General features: G+C 54.8%; 2 protein-coding genes across 3 annotated transcripts in view; both read right to left on the bottom strand.

Moving 5' to 3' along the window:
- Nucleotides 1-2,541: 2,541 nt before the first annotated feature.
- CUNH13orf46 (chromosome unknown C13orf46 homolog) lies at nt 2,542-13,633 on the bottom strand. The gene is made up of 8 exons (XM_064361882.1): nt 13,294-13,633; nt 12,786-12,801; nt 11,085-11,253; nt 10,960-11,007; nt 9,881-9,928; nt 8,107-8,174; nt 3,433-3,512; nt 2,542-3,286 (listed from the first exon to the last, which is right to left on the bottom strand). Exons 1-7 carry the CDS (start codon nt 13,631-13,633, stop codon nt 3,446-3,448), a joined length of 756 nt encoding a protein of 251 aa, XP_064217952.1. The 3' UTR covers nt 2,542-3,286; nt 3,433-3,445.
- RASA3 (RAS p21 protein activator 3) overlaps nt 12,364-14,946 on the bottom strand; it is a 139,121-nt gene continuing 136,538 nt past the window's right edge. For both annotated transcript variants that reach the window (XM_064361817.1, XM_064361818.1), the window contains exon 24: nt 12,364-13,899. In XM_064361817.1, the coding sequence (XP_064217887.1) occupies nt 13,824-13,899 (76 nt within the window). In that variant the 3' untranslated portion in view covers nt 12,364-13,823. The remainder of the gene's footprint in view (nt 13,900-14,946) is intronic.

Here is a 14,946-nt window from a genome sequence, read left to right as displayed (position 1 = left end):
AACTGCTACCAGCCCTTTCCCACCTCACCTGCAGGGAAAACGCACAGAACCCTTGGCAGGGTTGGGGGTGACACTGCATGGAAGAGGCAGCCGGTGGCATGGCCACGGTGTTTGGGGCCAGGCAGGGACACAGCCAAGGTGTGGCTCCGCCTGCACAGGGCTGGGCTGCAAGGGGGCCACCATGGAGGCACAGGTGCCACGTGGGGCTGGGCCGTCTCCCCCAGCCCAGGAGGCTCTGATGGCCTCGCTCACTTACTGGAGTCTGCGTGGGTCTGGGGCCAGTGGGGACCGAGGATGAACCTGAGTCAGGCTGGGCCTGGGGCAAATGTTTTTTGTACCCCCCAGGACCACTGGCCAGCCCTAGGAAGCCAAGGCGGCATCCACACCCTGTGGGACCAAGGGCCAAGGGCAGCATCGTTCTAGGGGGACTCTGCGTTCCCACCCCTCCTGGATGTCACCACCGGCTGATTTACTGAGCTCGGGGCTGCGTGTCTACAGAGGATTCCTGCCCCGGGCCCCTGCCTGGTCCATTCCAGTGACTCCAGCACCGCTGCCTGAGCCTCCCAGCCCAGCGGGCCGGGCAGCAGCAGAACACGCTCATCCATGCTGGGCGCGACGGCCAGGCAGGGGCAGCCCCCAGGCCTTAGCAGCATCAACCACATGGCAGGAGCTGCTCTCTGGCTTTGTGGCGTGTAGACCCATTTCCTGAGGGATGTCTCCTGCTCCCCAAGTCTCCAAGGCCCTCCTCATACCCCTCTCCCCAGCTAAGACGGGGCTTGGCCTGACCGCTGGGCATCCAGGACATTGACGGCTGCTGCCAAGACTCTCTGAGTTCCGCTCCCACTGAGCCCTTCCCCAGACCCCCGGCCTGGCGTGAGGGCAGCCCCATTCCTTGGCTGTATGGCTGCTGAGTGCCCTGAACAGCTCTCTCTGGACCTCTTTACTTCTCTGATAAGAGCTGGGGGCTAAGCCAGGCAGCCACTCACATCCCACAGGGTGTGTGCCTGCTCCATGGGAATCTCCCTGTGGGTAGGAAGGTGTGCGCCGGGCCTGGCAGCCCTGGAGAATCAAGGCTCGGAGGAGCAGCACGTGGAACTTTTCCCCCTGTGGCAACAATACCCACTGCGGGGTCCCAGGAGTCAGCCCTTCCCACCCCAGCACTGGCCCAATCAGCTCTTCCTTGGACATTGTGACATGCCACCCCCCACACCGCCAGAGGGTGGAGGAGGAACAGAATTACCCTGGGTTTGAGTAAATAGTAAGTTCAGAGCCCAGCAGAAGTCAAAGGCGCGTTTGACTCTGAAATGCTCCTAGTCTAACGACTAAGCCATCACCAAGCTTCCGCGTCTACAGAGCTGTGCTCCCTGTCCTAGAGGCCGTCGCACCCAAAATCAGGCCGGCCACACGGACTCACACTGATGCTTGCTCTGTGGGAAGGGTGCTGGGAACCACCCAGCAGAGCTGCCGCCTCCTGCCCCACCAAGGGGACAAACCAGTCCTCTTTCTGGAAGCTTCTCTGGGTGCCTTTCTTGTTGGCACAGAGGCTGAAGCTGAGTCACACCCAACTGACTGGCAGCCAGGATGGGACACGTGGCCCCGCCTGGCTTCCCCAGCCCTGCTGTGAGGCCACGTGGAGGCTTTGCTTCATGGTTGGGGGAGCGGAGGCCTCAGGGCCACACCCACCCAGTGTCTGGGAAATGGTGACTCTGGGGCTGCCAGGTACCTATCATTGTGGTGTCTTTCAGTCAATGGTGGGTACTGGCTTCGGGGGGCTCCCCTTTCTCTCTCGTCAGCCTGGAAAGCGCCCCACTTTGGTCAGAGAAAACTACCCAGGCAGTAAGCTCTGTGTGGTGTGCAGCTCCCTGAAAAGGGCTCCTCCCTCGCTGGCTGAGTGATGGGCAGAGCTCACACTCTGTGAGCCTCTGTGATCTCATCTGCACCACAGGGACGACCCCCACAGGTCCCCACAGGAACAGCCCAGACAGTGCACACAGCGTTGGCACCTGTGGCCTCTGACCTCTGGGGGGCTCAGAGACACCTGGATCAGAGATGGTGCAGGTCACCTGCCCGTGCCCTCCTGTGCATGTGTGTGGTGTGAGCATGTGTGCACGTGTGCTGCATACATGACTATGCATGTATGTGTGATGTGTGCATGACTATGTACATGTGTGCATGTGTGATGTGTAGATACGAATATGCATGTGTGAACCTATGTGCTGCATGCACACGACTACACATGCATGTGTGTGCTATGTACATAATATGCACGTGTGCACGTGATGTGTACATATGAATGTACATGTGCATGCAAGTGTGATGTGCACATGACTGCACGTGTGTGCTGTGCACATATGAATATGCATGTGTGCACATGTGCTGTGTACATATAACTGCATGTGTGTGCATGCATGCTGTGTACATGACTGCATGTGTACTATGTACATGACTGCATGTGTGCTGTGTAAATATGACTACATGTGTGCTGTGTACATGACTAGGCGTGTGCACGTGTATGCTGTGTACATGACTGCATGTGTGCTGTGTACATATGAATATCCATGTGTGTGCATATGTGTGTGCTGTGTACATGGCTGTGTGCTGTGTACATAGGACTATGCATGTGTGTGCTGTGTACATATGACTATGCATGCGTGCCTGTCTGAGTGAGAGAATTCTGGGTGGGTTCTGGTGAAACTTGTCTTACAGGCATATCCAGGAGCCCCCACACCCCCAGGAGGACTCCCTCTCCTGTGAGTGGGGAGCATGTGGCTCCCTCCAGGGACAGATCCTAGTGCCAGCACAGTGGTCTCTGTTGCTCTCACGGTCATGGCCGAGGCCGCGTCCACTGTGCTCCTGGCTCCTGCAGGGACGCTAGCGACACAGCAGATGCTCCGTCCTGCCCTCCTGGTGGAATATGGGATGAAGCACACCCAGCTGGTCTGTGCCCTGCACCTCCAACCCCCGACTGGTGGGGTGCTTCCAGGAGCTGCAGTTCACACAAGGCCCACAAAGGGCTGAGCCTCCCTGTGTTTGAGGGGCCTCTGCCCCCACCCAGCAAGCCACAGAGCAAGAGGCCAGAGCAGGAAGGGGCTAGAAACCCTCAAGCTGGTGGAGAGGAAGAGACACATCTTCCCCTGCTCATTTATTCTTTTTTAAGATCACATCATCATTCTCCCAATGGGCAGTGGGTTTCAGGCACAGCTCACACTTGGCGTGTCATCGGCACCCGGTGTTGCTCGGGGCTGGTATGATCTTTAACCCAAAGGCACTGTCTGCGCGCTCACTCCTCCCAGGCAGGGCCAGTCCCACGAGAAGAAAACAGGAACCTCAGTACCCGGCGGAGAAGGGCAGCCCAGTCACCCTCTGTCCCGCCTCCTGTCCCCCCAGCCCATCCACACCCCGCCTCCCTCCTTTTCACCAAGCTCTCAGCACCTTCTCCTGGGCGCTAGGCGCTCTCCTTCACCCTCTTCCTGGTGTAGTACGGGATGCAGCACACCCAGCTGGTCTGTGTCCTGCAGGGCCAAGAGGAGGGCAGGCGGGTGAGAAAGGGTCCTGACCTGGCACTGTGGCCACAGGCACCCAAGAGCAGCACCCCCACCCCACAGCGTGCTGGCAGGTCTCCCCTGCACCTCCGCAGGTGCCTCATTTCATCACGCCCCAGGGGGCTGCGGTGAGTGGCAGACGAGAAGCCTGGTTTGTTGGTTTCTGCTTGAGCCCTGAGGACGTGTGGGTTTCCAGAATGATGCCTGAAGTCAAAACAGCACAGAGCACATGGGCCCCCATCCCCGCCTGGAGCCACGTTGTTTAGATGAGTGACGTGGGTCTATGCCTTTTCCTGCACACGATGTCTGCTGTGGTTTGTGATTACGTAACTCTGTCATCTACAGCCAGACAAGCTCTCACACCCAAACCTTGTGATCCTGCACGTGCCGAGCCCCCGACGCCTGTCTGGGAATCGTGAACGGGAACGGTGTGGACAACGAACAGACGGCTCCTGGGCGATGCCTCAGTGCACAGTCCTCGTGAGACTTCCATGTAAAATGAACTCTTGAAAAGCTTGATTCTTCCTCCTCAATTGGCAATCGTGGTGCCCATGGAGGGACTCTGCGCGGACTGCCCAGGGCTGCCTGGGACACCGCAGGGACCTGGCACCTTGGCCCCAGCACAGCTGCATGTGGTGGGGTCTCTCCTGGGTCTCTGCAAGGTCCTCCTGGGTCTCCTTAAAGCATGCCAAGCTTTCTAAGGCTGTTGCTGATCCATTCTTTTGCTTATTTTAAACCAATGAGGAAATTATATCAAGGAAAATTCAGAGCTCAAATGGCAACCTGCAGTGAGAGTTAGCATGTGGACTTGTCCGAGTTCTCTGTCTCTCTTTGTGCTGAGGTAAAACGACTGGTTATTTTAAAAGGAAGTGTAGGGAAGGCAGGAAGTACACGCATGTCAGAACGGTCCGTAAAAACTGTGGCAAAGTTATGAAAAAAAGTAATTTATGAAAAGAATTGTGTGTGTGTTTAAGTCGGCTGTGATTAAAAGGTAATTATATGTCTTTCTAAAGATTGAGGTTTGATATTAAACATACATTAATACAAAACTAAAGATCAGTCCCTATGTCACCACAGTTTCCTTAGAGTTCTGGTTTGCTCTTAAGGAAACTGCAGGAGGTTTTGATTTTTAACTCTGAGGTCATCTCTTTTTGAAACTGCTCAGATCCACATCTCAGAAGCTCAGCTTCCGCTGTCCCTTGCGAGGTGCGCTTTGCAGGAGAAATGCTGCCTCAGCTCCTTCTCCCAACCTTTTCCTCCGGTTTCAACTCTGCTGTTGTAACTTGACGCTGAAACGTGTGTCCTGAGGGCTGGGAAAAGGAACGTTTTCCTCAAGTGCAGCTTCAATCTATACACCTGGCTTTTCTCGCTATGTCTGAATTGTTCAGCCTAATCAGGAAACTTCTCACGCTGTTACCAAGAGCCATGTATTCCCCGGCTCAAGGCCCTAGTTGCCCTGTTTGCGGTCGTCCATAATCACGTGCGCACCCACAGCCCTGGACACGCTCGGGGTTCCGGTGCCGTCTCATCGGCTGACTCCAGGTTCTCTCACGGGCTTCCCTCAAGGAGGCACAACCGCACTGCAGGCGTTTCTGTACCTTTTAGTAACTGCCTTAAAAACAAACATTTCATATTTTATCAAGATAATTTCTGTATTATCTTTATGATGTTTTCATTATTTAAGACAACGGAGCTTTAAAAGGGTTATGGTTTTGACAGCGATGTAACTTCTTGAATTGCCTGTGAGGCCTTTCGATAACTGCTCTGGTTAAATGAATATGGTTTAAAATGATCTCTGACTCTGTTTTGATTGTTTTGAACCTTTTCACACCTTTTGCAGGTTTCCACAGAATCAAAATCCTACATAAAGTCTTTCTGGGTTAAATACTTAGATTTGGTACAATTGTCTGCGTGGCATCATCGAATGGTAAATGATACTAAATGTTCTTTTAGTTATATTTATGAGCATATTGATATAAATGTTCTAAAATTATGTATGTGTATAAAAATGCAATATGTTATCATTCATAACTTTGGTAATCTTCAATCTTATATTTATATGGCATGTTATCAGTGTGAATATTCTAAAGAGTACATAAAATTTATAGGAGCCTGACACTCCCAATGTGACAGTGTTATGTGTAACAGAAATAACTATTTTCTTGTTGGTTAGAAGCTTTAAGTTTTAACTGTGGCTGGTCTAAAGTTTTGCATCTGTAGTCATTGTTCTGAATTATTCTCTGAAAACATTTATAATCAGTTCTAGGCAAAAATTGCTTTTTACGGAAAGGACCTGAACAAAGATGGGTATAAAAAGGTGGGAAATATTAAAAGTACAATTAATGAAAGAATATTCAAAAGTGCTTCCAATTTTGTTGACTAGTTATCAGGTATTTTCCAATCTGTAGTTACTGTGACGCTGTGAAGTGTGCAGAGCTCTGTGTGTGACGTGCGTCTCCTCTGACGCTGTGAAGTGTGCGGAGCTCTGTGTGTGACGTGCTTCTCCTCTGACGCTGTGAAGTGTGCGGAGCTGTGTGTGTGACGTGCTTCTCCTCTGACGCTGTGAAGTGTGCGGAGCTCTGTGTGTGACGTGCGTCTCCCCTGACGCTGTGAAGTGTGCGGAGCTCTGTGTGTGACGTGCGTCTCCCCTGACGCTGTGAAGTGTGCGGAGCTCTGTGTGTGACGTGCGTCTCCCCTGACGCTGTGAAGTGTGCGGAGCTCTGTGTGTGACGTGCGTCTCCCCTGACGGTGTGAAGTGTGCAGAGCTCTGAGTGTGACGTGCGTCTCCTCTGATGCTGAGGTGTGCGGAGCTCTGTGTGTGACGTGCGTCTCCGCTCATGCTGTGAAGTGTGCGGAGCTCTGTGTGTGACGTGCGTCTCCTCTGACGCTGTGAAGTGTGCGGAGCTCTGTGTGACGTGCGTCTCCTTTGACGCTGTGAAGTGTGCGGAGCTCTGTGTGTGACGTGCATCTCCTCTGATGCTGTGAGGTGTGCGGAGCTCTGTGTGTGACGTGCGTCTCCTCTGACGCTGTGAAGTGTGCGGAGCTCTGTGTGTGACGTGTGTGTCCTCTGACGCTGTGAAGTGTGCAGAGCTCTGTGTGACGTGTGTCTCCTCTGATGCTGTGAGGTGTGCAGAGCTCTGTGTGTGACATGTCTCCTCTGATGCTGTGAAGTGTGCAGAGCTCTGAGTGTTCTATATTTTCCCTGTACCAGTCCTGGGGACATGTCATGTTGGGTGCAGGAAAAGGCAACACCAGGAAAAAGAAAATCCAGATCATTCTAATTGAGAAGCAGGTGCAGGCGGTCAAGCATTTCCCGGTGAACATGCGAGTGTGCTGCAGCCCCCATGTCCTCCACCGTGGCTCCCCGTCCTCAGCGGTGACACCCTGTCCTCAGCCATGGCCCCTGTCCTTAGAGTCCAAATTCAAATGCTCCCATGTGCCGTTTTTTTTTTCGATGGAGTCTCAATCTTTGTCACTAGGCTGGAGTGCAGTGGTGCAAACTCAGCTCACTGCAACCTCCACCTCCCGGGTTCAAGCAATTCTCCTGCCTCAGCCTCCTGAGTAGCTGGGATTACAGGCATGTGCCACATGGCTAATTATTTCTGTATTTTTAGTACAGACGGGGTTTCACCATGTTAGCCAGGAGGGTCTTGATCTCCTGACCTCGTGATTGGCCCACCTTGGCCTCCCACAGTGCTGGGGTGATTTTTAAACATTTCTCTCTGTTGTGCTATTCATCATCATTTCAGTTATTTTAAACGACTGGTTAAAATGTTAACTGAAAGAAGGTTTAGTATCTTGTGTCTGTTTTGCAAAGCCAATAGAGCAATTCATCCTTTAAAAAGATCTGTAACATATCAAAATACTGATAAACTGTTAATTCTGAGTGGTGGGCATTTGAACAGTGGTTTCTTTTGCATTTTCCTGTGTTGTTTAAAATAGAACACTGCAGGTCCGTGGGCCTTCAGTGGTGCAGGCGCAAGTGTCTTTCCCTCCCCACACCCATCCTCATGGCTGATGGTCTCGGGGCCTCAGGAAGTCTGGGAGCTTCCCTGGCCTACACAGCATCCACCCTGGGAACATGGGTTGTCACCTCCAAGGCTGCCTGACCTCAGCTCCAGGGCCTGAGCTCTGTCGGGAGAGGGGTCTGCTTGGCTGTGACACCAGCCGTGTGTGCAGCCCCCCCGACACCCCACCTGCAGGACCCAAGTCGGCAGCTAAAAGCCTACACAGAAGCCAGTACCATGCACTGGTCCCCTCTCCGCTCCCCTCTCCTCTCATCAGGCCGTTTTCCTGGCTGGTCGGTAGGAGGTGACCTGGCTGTGGGGTGAGGAGGGCATCGTCAAGTTTGTCCCGGAGCCCTTGGCAGGTCCGACGCCCTGTCGCCTGCCCTCAGCCCCTCAGGCTCAGTAGGTGCTGAGCCTTGGCAGCACCCAGGGAGAGAAGGGAGGGCACCTGGGCTCGGCTCTGCCCACCACACGCAAGGCACGGTGGGCGTGCCAGAAACCGCGGTGGAGGGAAAGTCCTCCTGTCCCCCCAGTGTGAGCCCACAAGCATCACTCACTTGTCTTCTGACGGATCTCCCACATCCGTCTGGGATGGCTTCTCTTCTTTCTTGGCGTCGGTGACCACCTGTGGGGAGTGGAGACGTTTAAGGGATGGGAGCATCAGCCACAGGCACCGAGGTGCAGCCCGTGGACCTGCTGGAGGGTCAGGCCAGGGCAGAGGCTGCCCAGGCCGAATGACCTCCCATCAGGCAGAGCTCTCTGTTGACCACACATTTCCAGTTAGGGGCACCTGACCAAGGAACTGAACCCTTGATGTGGGCCTGGCTCCTGGACTATAGCCCAGCCCAGGCCTGGCCTGTCAGCCCGTGTGTGCCACTGGCTGGCCCCTCCTTGAGTTCTTAGAACTTAAGTGCCCCATGAATGGTCTTGCGAGGGGTTAAAAACCGGCTCTCTCTGCCTTGTGGCATGCTCTGAGGGCAAAAGGGAGAGAAAGTACAGTCTGGAGAACAAATGACCCCCAGGAAGAAGCTTAAACTTGCCAAGGAAGAACTTCAAGAAACTTGCAAAATGATGACTGTTCACTACAGCAAAGAAATGGAGGAACACAGCCCAGATATCTGTGTTGGGAGGGTCCAGACAGGCCATTAAGTCAGCCTCTTCTTTCTATAGATAAGGATGAGGATTATGGTGGTGATGATGCTGATGGTGATGACGATGATGACGACGATAGTGATTATGATGCTGGTGATGATGGTAAAAGTGATGGTAATGATGGTGATGTGATGATGATGGTGATGATTATAACAGTGGTCATGGTGATGGTGATGATGATATTTATAGTGATTATGTTGGTGGTGGTGATGATGGTGATGGTGGTGGCGGTGATGACGGTGGTGCTAGTGATGGTGATGATGTTTATAGGGATTATGTTGGTGGTGGTGACGGTGATGATGGTGGTGCTGGTGATGGTGATGGTGATAGTGATAATGATGTTTATAGGGATTATGTTGATGGTGGTGATGGTGGTGATGATGGTGGTGGTGGTGACGGTGATGATGGTGGTGATGATGGTGATAGTGATAATGATGTTTATAGGGATTATGTTGATGGTGGTGATGGTGATGGTGGTGATGAAGGTGTTCATGATGATGATGGTGGTGGTGGTGATGGTGATGGTGATAGTGATAATGATGTTTATAGGGATTATGTTGATGGTGGTGATGGTGATGGTGATGACTGTGACATGATAATGACATGTTGGTGGTGATGATAGTCATGGTGGTCATGGTGATCATACCCTCTACTGAAGCTTTCCTGGGTATGAGGCACTGCTCTGAGAGCTTTCCCAAACAACCCTGGGATGTGGATACTAATACGATTCTTATCTTATAGAGGAGACAACTGAGGCACAGGGAAGTATGATGAGCTGTTTGAGCATTTACTGACAGAGCCACACATCTACTGAGGCCCAGTTTCTGAACTTCCAGACCTGGGCCATTTTCCCCACCCCAACACAATTCCACAAGAGGTTCTGAGGACCCTCAGGAACCCTGTAGGTTAACCCAGGGCCCAGAGTCTCTGATAGTTCTGAAGTGTGAGTGAGTTGGTGTGGGAGGGTAAGGAAGAGGCAAGGATGTCCTCAAGCCACTCAAGACCAATCCTCAGCATCATGGAGCTCTCCTGGAGCTGCTGGCCCAGGTCTCTGCCTCCCCCTCCAACACACGCCCATGTGGGCCAAGCTCCCAGAGAAGCCTCCCAGGCCCTGCCCGACAGCACTGGCCCTTTCCTCGTGACTTTGGCCCTGCTTGTCTAGGGGGTTTTCATCTTTACCTCCTCAGCACGGTCTCCCAGATCAATCTCCACAAACACAGATGGTTTCTACGAATGGAAACCAGAGAGGTGTGAAGGGCAGGCTTGGGAGAGCTGGGGAGGAATGTCAATTCCCTGGTAGGAGCAGTGGCTCCTGGCCCTTGGGGCAGCCCGGGCGGACCCTGGTGACGACCACCAGGACCCCAGATCCTGGCAATGCTGAACAGGGGCTCCTGGGACGCTGGGCAGAGCTGATGGCAGTGTGGACTGTGAGGTGCCCACGGCCAGCTCTGGCAGTAGAGCTGGAGGAGGGACATGGCTTTCCCACCCCTCCCCACCCAACCCCCATCAGGGCCCTGTGACCCCAGAGGGTCTCCTCCACCCTCACCCTCTGAGAACTGGGGCCTCCAGGAGATGGGGCAGTTCCCAGAGCTAGGGGTCCTGGCCACTCCCACAGCCTGCCTGCGGGCCCCACTCCGCATGGAGGACCTGGAGACCCCCCACCCAGGATGTGAACGGCTTCAGTGACTCAGACTTTTGCTGCCCAAGGCCTCTGACTGGGCGCCTGGGCCAGCCCAGTGTGTTTCCGATGGGAGCACTTGAGTCAACTCTGAGGACAGTGTCTGGGGGAGGGGGAGGGACTTCCCAAGAGCCTGGAGTGAAACCCAGGCCAGCCTGGCAGCATGTCCAGCTGTGTCCCCGTCCCCACCACACAGCTGAGAGGGAGAACAGACGCCACCTTCCTTCACGCGCTGCCGTGTGAGAATCCCCACGTGACGCGTCTCTGGCCAACACATCGAACCTAGGACTCTGGGGTTTTTCTGGGCCAGGGTCCAGCTGAGGGCACCTCCTCTCAGGGCCTCGCACACCTTTAGGGACTGCACATTTGGCAAGCTGGGGTCAGGCTCCCTGGGGTGGGGCAAAGCAGCTCAGAGCTTGGCCCCAAGCCTCTCTGGGGTAGCGGGGCCCCGCCCAGCTTCACAGCCTGGCGTTGCTGAGACGACCCCCAGGCCACCATCCCGGGCAGGTCCAGGCTCCAGCAGGACTCCCACCTGACGGGCCTCCCATCTTACTTTCGTTACCAAAGGGAAAGCTCTTGCCTCTCTTTCCTGGAGGTCATTTAGCTTTATGGACTCTGCCTCCTGTTCCTGTAAAGACCAAAGCGGTAAGTGAAGGCCGGGCTCCTGGACGGGAGGACAGAAATGCACCACTCCCCGGGCCTGACCTCGGCCTCCTGCCAGCCTCTGTCTGTGTGCATGCCCTCCTGCGCCTCTTGCGTGCTGGCCTCCGAGCCGCTCTTCTCTGTCTCCGGGTCCCGCTGTCCACTCTCATGGCCCAGCTTCTCTGGGGCGTCGAAGGAGCTTTCCTTCTCATCTTGTGGTAGGTCTGCCCAACTGCAGGAGGTGGAGGGAGTGGCACACAGCTGCAGACGCTCCGGGTCTCCTCCGGGCCTGTCTCCCTGGGCTTGAGGCTGATGCCCCGGGGGCTGCGGGCGCCTGCGAGGGGCCCTGACCTGGCCCAGAGGTCTGGCTCGGAAGGGCCCCCCAGCCTGGCCCTTCTCATACCAGAGCTTGTGACTCACAATAGAATTACCAAAAAAGGGAAATCCAAATGGAGAAGGAAAAGGAATAAAGAAATGAGGAAATGCATCCCTAGCCATGGGGTCTTTACCCAGAGGCCCCTTTAACCTTCTCCTGCCCCAGGAGGGACAGTGGCCACTTGCCTGGAGGGGCGGTCCGTTCTCTACTCCCAGGGACTCCAAGTTGCCTCGCCCTCCGTGTTCCTGGAGAAGGCAGCATGTGGGTGGAGTCTGTCTTCCCAACACTGCCTGAGTGGACGCCATCTCCAGCCGCACTCCCCCGGCCCTCAGCAGTGTGGGACCCACACGTTTCCTGAGGGCATCATGGGACCAGACTGTCACCTGAGGCACCACAGTTGAGTAGCACTGTCAGGGCAGCACTGCCCATCACCAGAGACGTCACCTGTCACCAGGGCAGTGCCACCTGTCAGGGCAGTGCCACCTGTCAGAGCAGTTCCGCCCATCACCAGAGGTGTCACCTGTCACCAGAGGCATCACCTGTCATTACGTTGATGCCACCTGCCAGAGCAGTGCACCCGTCACCAGCGATGTCACCTGTCACCAGCCATGTCACCTGTCAGGGTGGTACCACCTGCCAGAGCAGTGCTGCCCATCACCAGAGGCGTCACCTGTCACCAGAGGCATCATCTGTCATTATGGTGATGCCACCTGCCAGAGCAGTGCACCTGTCACCAGCGATGTCATCTGCCACCAGCGATGTCACCTGTAATCAGGGTGGTGTCACCTGCCAGAGCAGTGCTGCCTGTCACCAGAGATGTCATCTGTCACCAGCGATGTCACTTGGCATCAGCAATGTCATTCTGCTCCCCAGACACCACCCTCCTCCCTGTACCCCCCAACACCCCTAATACCCCCATGTGCAATTCCCAGTAGGCACTACTGGAAAACCAAGCCAGTCCTCAGAAAGAATAAAACATCTGTTTTAATTGTCCAGTAAAATACATTTCAAATCATTAGTATTTTATAAACAGAAACATTAAGTTATAAATCCATGTTAAAAATTGCAGCTCAGTGCAGCCCCAGCAGCTGTGTGCCCAAAAGTCTATTTTTATAATAACATTTTCCTCCACTATTTTTGTGACAACAAACAAAGCCTCTATCCACCATCTAGATTAAGAGTCTGAACTACAGCATTTTCAAAGAACAGGGAGAAGGTCCAAGGACACACGGTGCTGTGTATGTAAACGTGCCTCCCACACACCTGCCATCTGCATTCCGGGAGGACGCTCTTTGGGCAAGGCCTCCTCGGCAGTGTGAGGTCTGGAGGGGTCTGCCTGGGCCCTGTTTTTAGGAGGCTCCCCCCCAATAAAAAAGCAGCCCCAGTACCTGCCCTGCACAGCATCTGGGGGTTCATAACTGGTGCAATACTGGCCATGGGCCCTGGAGGGACGTCCACACCCCCGAAGCCCCTGTACCTGAAACTCTGAATTTCCTCCCTTCTCTGATTTTCTGGAGAAACTGCAGCTGCCCTTCCTGAGACAGGCTCCATTCCCTTGCCCGTGTGCTCCTGCAGCCTTCTCTTTAGTGGGGATAGGTTTTGACGTTCTGAGTTACTTTGTATCAAAGAGCTAATTAAAAATGGTCCTTTAAAAACATTTAGAAAAACAGCTTGAAAAATGCACACTTCTAGTTCAAAAATCTTCCCCAAACTTCCACAGGGGTGGCAAATGTTAATTCTAACTTTAAAGCCCATTCAAAAGCAAAATAACTTGTGCTTCCACATGGGCTCAGCAGACACCCGGAGACGCCGGAGCCCACACTGTTCCCTCCCAGGGTCTCTGTGGACAGAACCTGGATCCTCCAAGCACCAAGGGCAGCCTCAGACAAAACCAACCTCGAAAGTGGAACGGGGGGCCACCTCCCACGGCCGCCTGGATGGCGGGCGCAGTGGGAGAGTGATGCTCTGAACGTCCCAACGTGATGAAGCCAAAAGCCAAGGTGGGGCCAGGAGGCCACAAGGGCGCAGAGCCACAGAGCCCAGCGCCACACGCACCGTGCACATGGGACAGATGCGCACACGGCCTAAGGTGCACGTTGCGGCCGACCGGATGAGCCGTGGCTCCCTGAGGCCGGCTGCGGTGTGGCCAGGGCACAGCCCACGCTTCCTGATCCTTCAGCCGATCCCAGGATCCCCACAAACGAGGAGCAAAGAGCACAAAAGCAAACGGCCACATGGCCCATGAGGCCGGGCGGGCTTTCTGCAGAGGGTGGGCAGCGGCGGTTCTGGGAGGGAAACCGCGGGCACTTGTCCGTGGCCGGGTGGCATGGATCGCTCTGGTGACTGCGCTCTTCCTTCTCTTCTCCCTCCCAAAGGCTGCAGCGTTGCGTGTGCAGCTCACGGCACCACCGGGCGTGTCCTGCACTCTAAATGGAATGAGTGGCGGTCTCGGACCGCTGCCGGATGTACTTCTGGAAGCTCTTGTCTCCGATGGGGTGCTCCCTGAAAAGGGGCATAGCGGAGGGAATGAGGCACAGCCCCCACTGCCTGGCGCTCACTGTGCACTGCGGCATCTTTTCCTATTCCTAAATGTGACACGCTTACACTGGAATCCACACAAAAAATACAGAGAAGCCAAAGGAAGCACAGTGCCCCTGGAAGCAGCCATGGTAGACCTGGTCTGTGTGCACGGGCAGGTGACACGTGCCAGTACGTGCCCGTGTGCGCTCCCTGCACCACGTGTGAAGTGCACATACATACTTGGAACATGGAGATGGTAAGCTCAGGTGTGCAGAACATGCACAGCAGAGAGGGGGTCCTCACACGTGGGGAGCATAAGCTCTGTCCATCTGTGTGCTGGGACACTCAGCAGGCATGGGCACCTCCTCCCCACATGCACACCTCCCTTGGAACGTGTGTGCACCTCCTAACCACGTGTCTGCCTCCGTGTGTGCACCTGCCACGTGTCCTTCTCCTCCCGTGTGTGCACTGCCATGTGTGTCCACCTCCTTCCACGTGTCCACCTCCTCCCATGTGTGCGTACCTCCTCCATGTGTCCGCCTCCGGTGTGCGCACCTCTCACGTGTACATCTCCTCCCATGTGTGTGCACCTCCTCCCACGTGTATCTGCCTCCTCCTGTGTGCACCTCCTCCTATGTGTACACCTCCCACGTCTGCCTCCTCCGTGTGCATCTCCCATGTGTGCACCTCCTCCCACGTGTGTGCATCTCCCATGTGTGCACCTCCTCCCATGTGTGCATCTCCCATGTGTCCACCTCCTCCCACGTGTGTGCATCTCCCATGTGTGCACCTCCTCCCACGTGTGTGCACCTCCTCCCACGTGTGTGCATCTCCCCCCATGTGTGCATCTCCCATGTGTCCACCTCCTCCCACGTGTGTGCATCCATGTGTGCACCTCCTCCCATGTGTGCATCTCCCATGTGTCCACCTCCTCCCACGTGTGTGCATCTCCCATGTGTGCACCTCCTCCCATGTGTGCATCTCCCATGTGTGCACCTCCTCCCACGTGTGCGCACTTCCTCCCATGTT

Source organism: Aotus nancymaae, unplaced genomic scaffold (assembly GCF_030222135.1).
Source record: "Aotus nancymaae isolate 86718 unplaced genomic scaffold, 86718_ANA_hifiasm-v0.15.2.pri h1tg000044l, whole genome shotgun sequence".
Lineage (NCBI taxonomy): Eukaryota > Metazoa > Chordata > Mammalia > Primates > Aotidae > Aotus > Aotus nancymaae.
The sequence above is the reverse complement of the archived record's forward strand: the minus strand, read 5'-3'. Positions and strand labels throughout refer to the sequence as shown.

What these genes read in the sequence shown, in the direction of transcription:
- CUNH13orf46 (XM_064361882.1), bottom strand. Translation starts at nt 13,633, where the DNA reads ATGTGGCCGTTTGCTTTTGTGCTCTTTGCTCCTCGTTTGTGGGGATCC. An exon ending in TGGGAGACCGTGCTGAGGAG is followed by an intron (nt 8,175 to 9,880) that starts GTAAAGATGAAA and finishes CACTCCCCACAG; the next exon opens with GTGGTCACCGACGCCAAGAA. An exon ending in GGAGATCCGTCAGAAGACAA is followed by an intron (nt 3,513 to 8,106) that starts GTGAGTGATGCT and finishes TTGGCCCTGCAG; the next exon opens with GACACAGACCAGCTGGGTGT.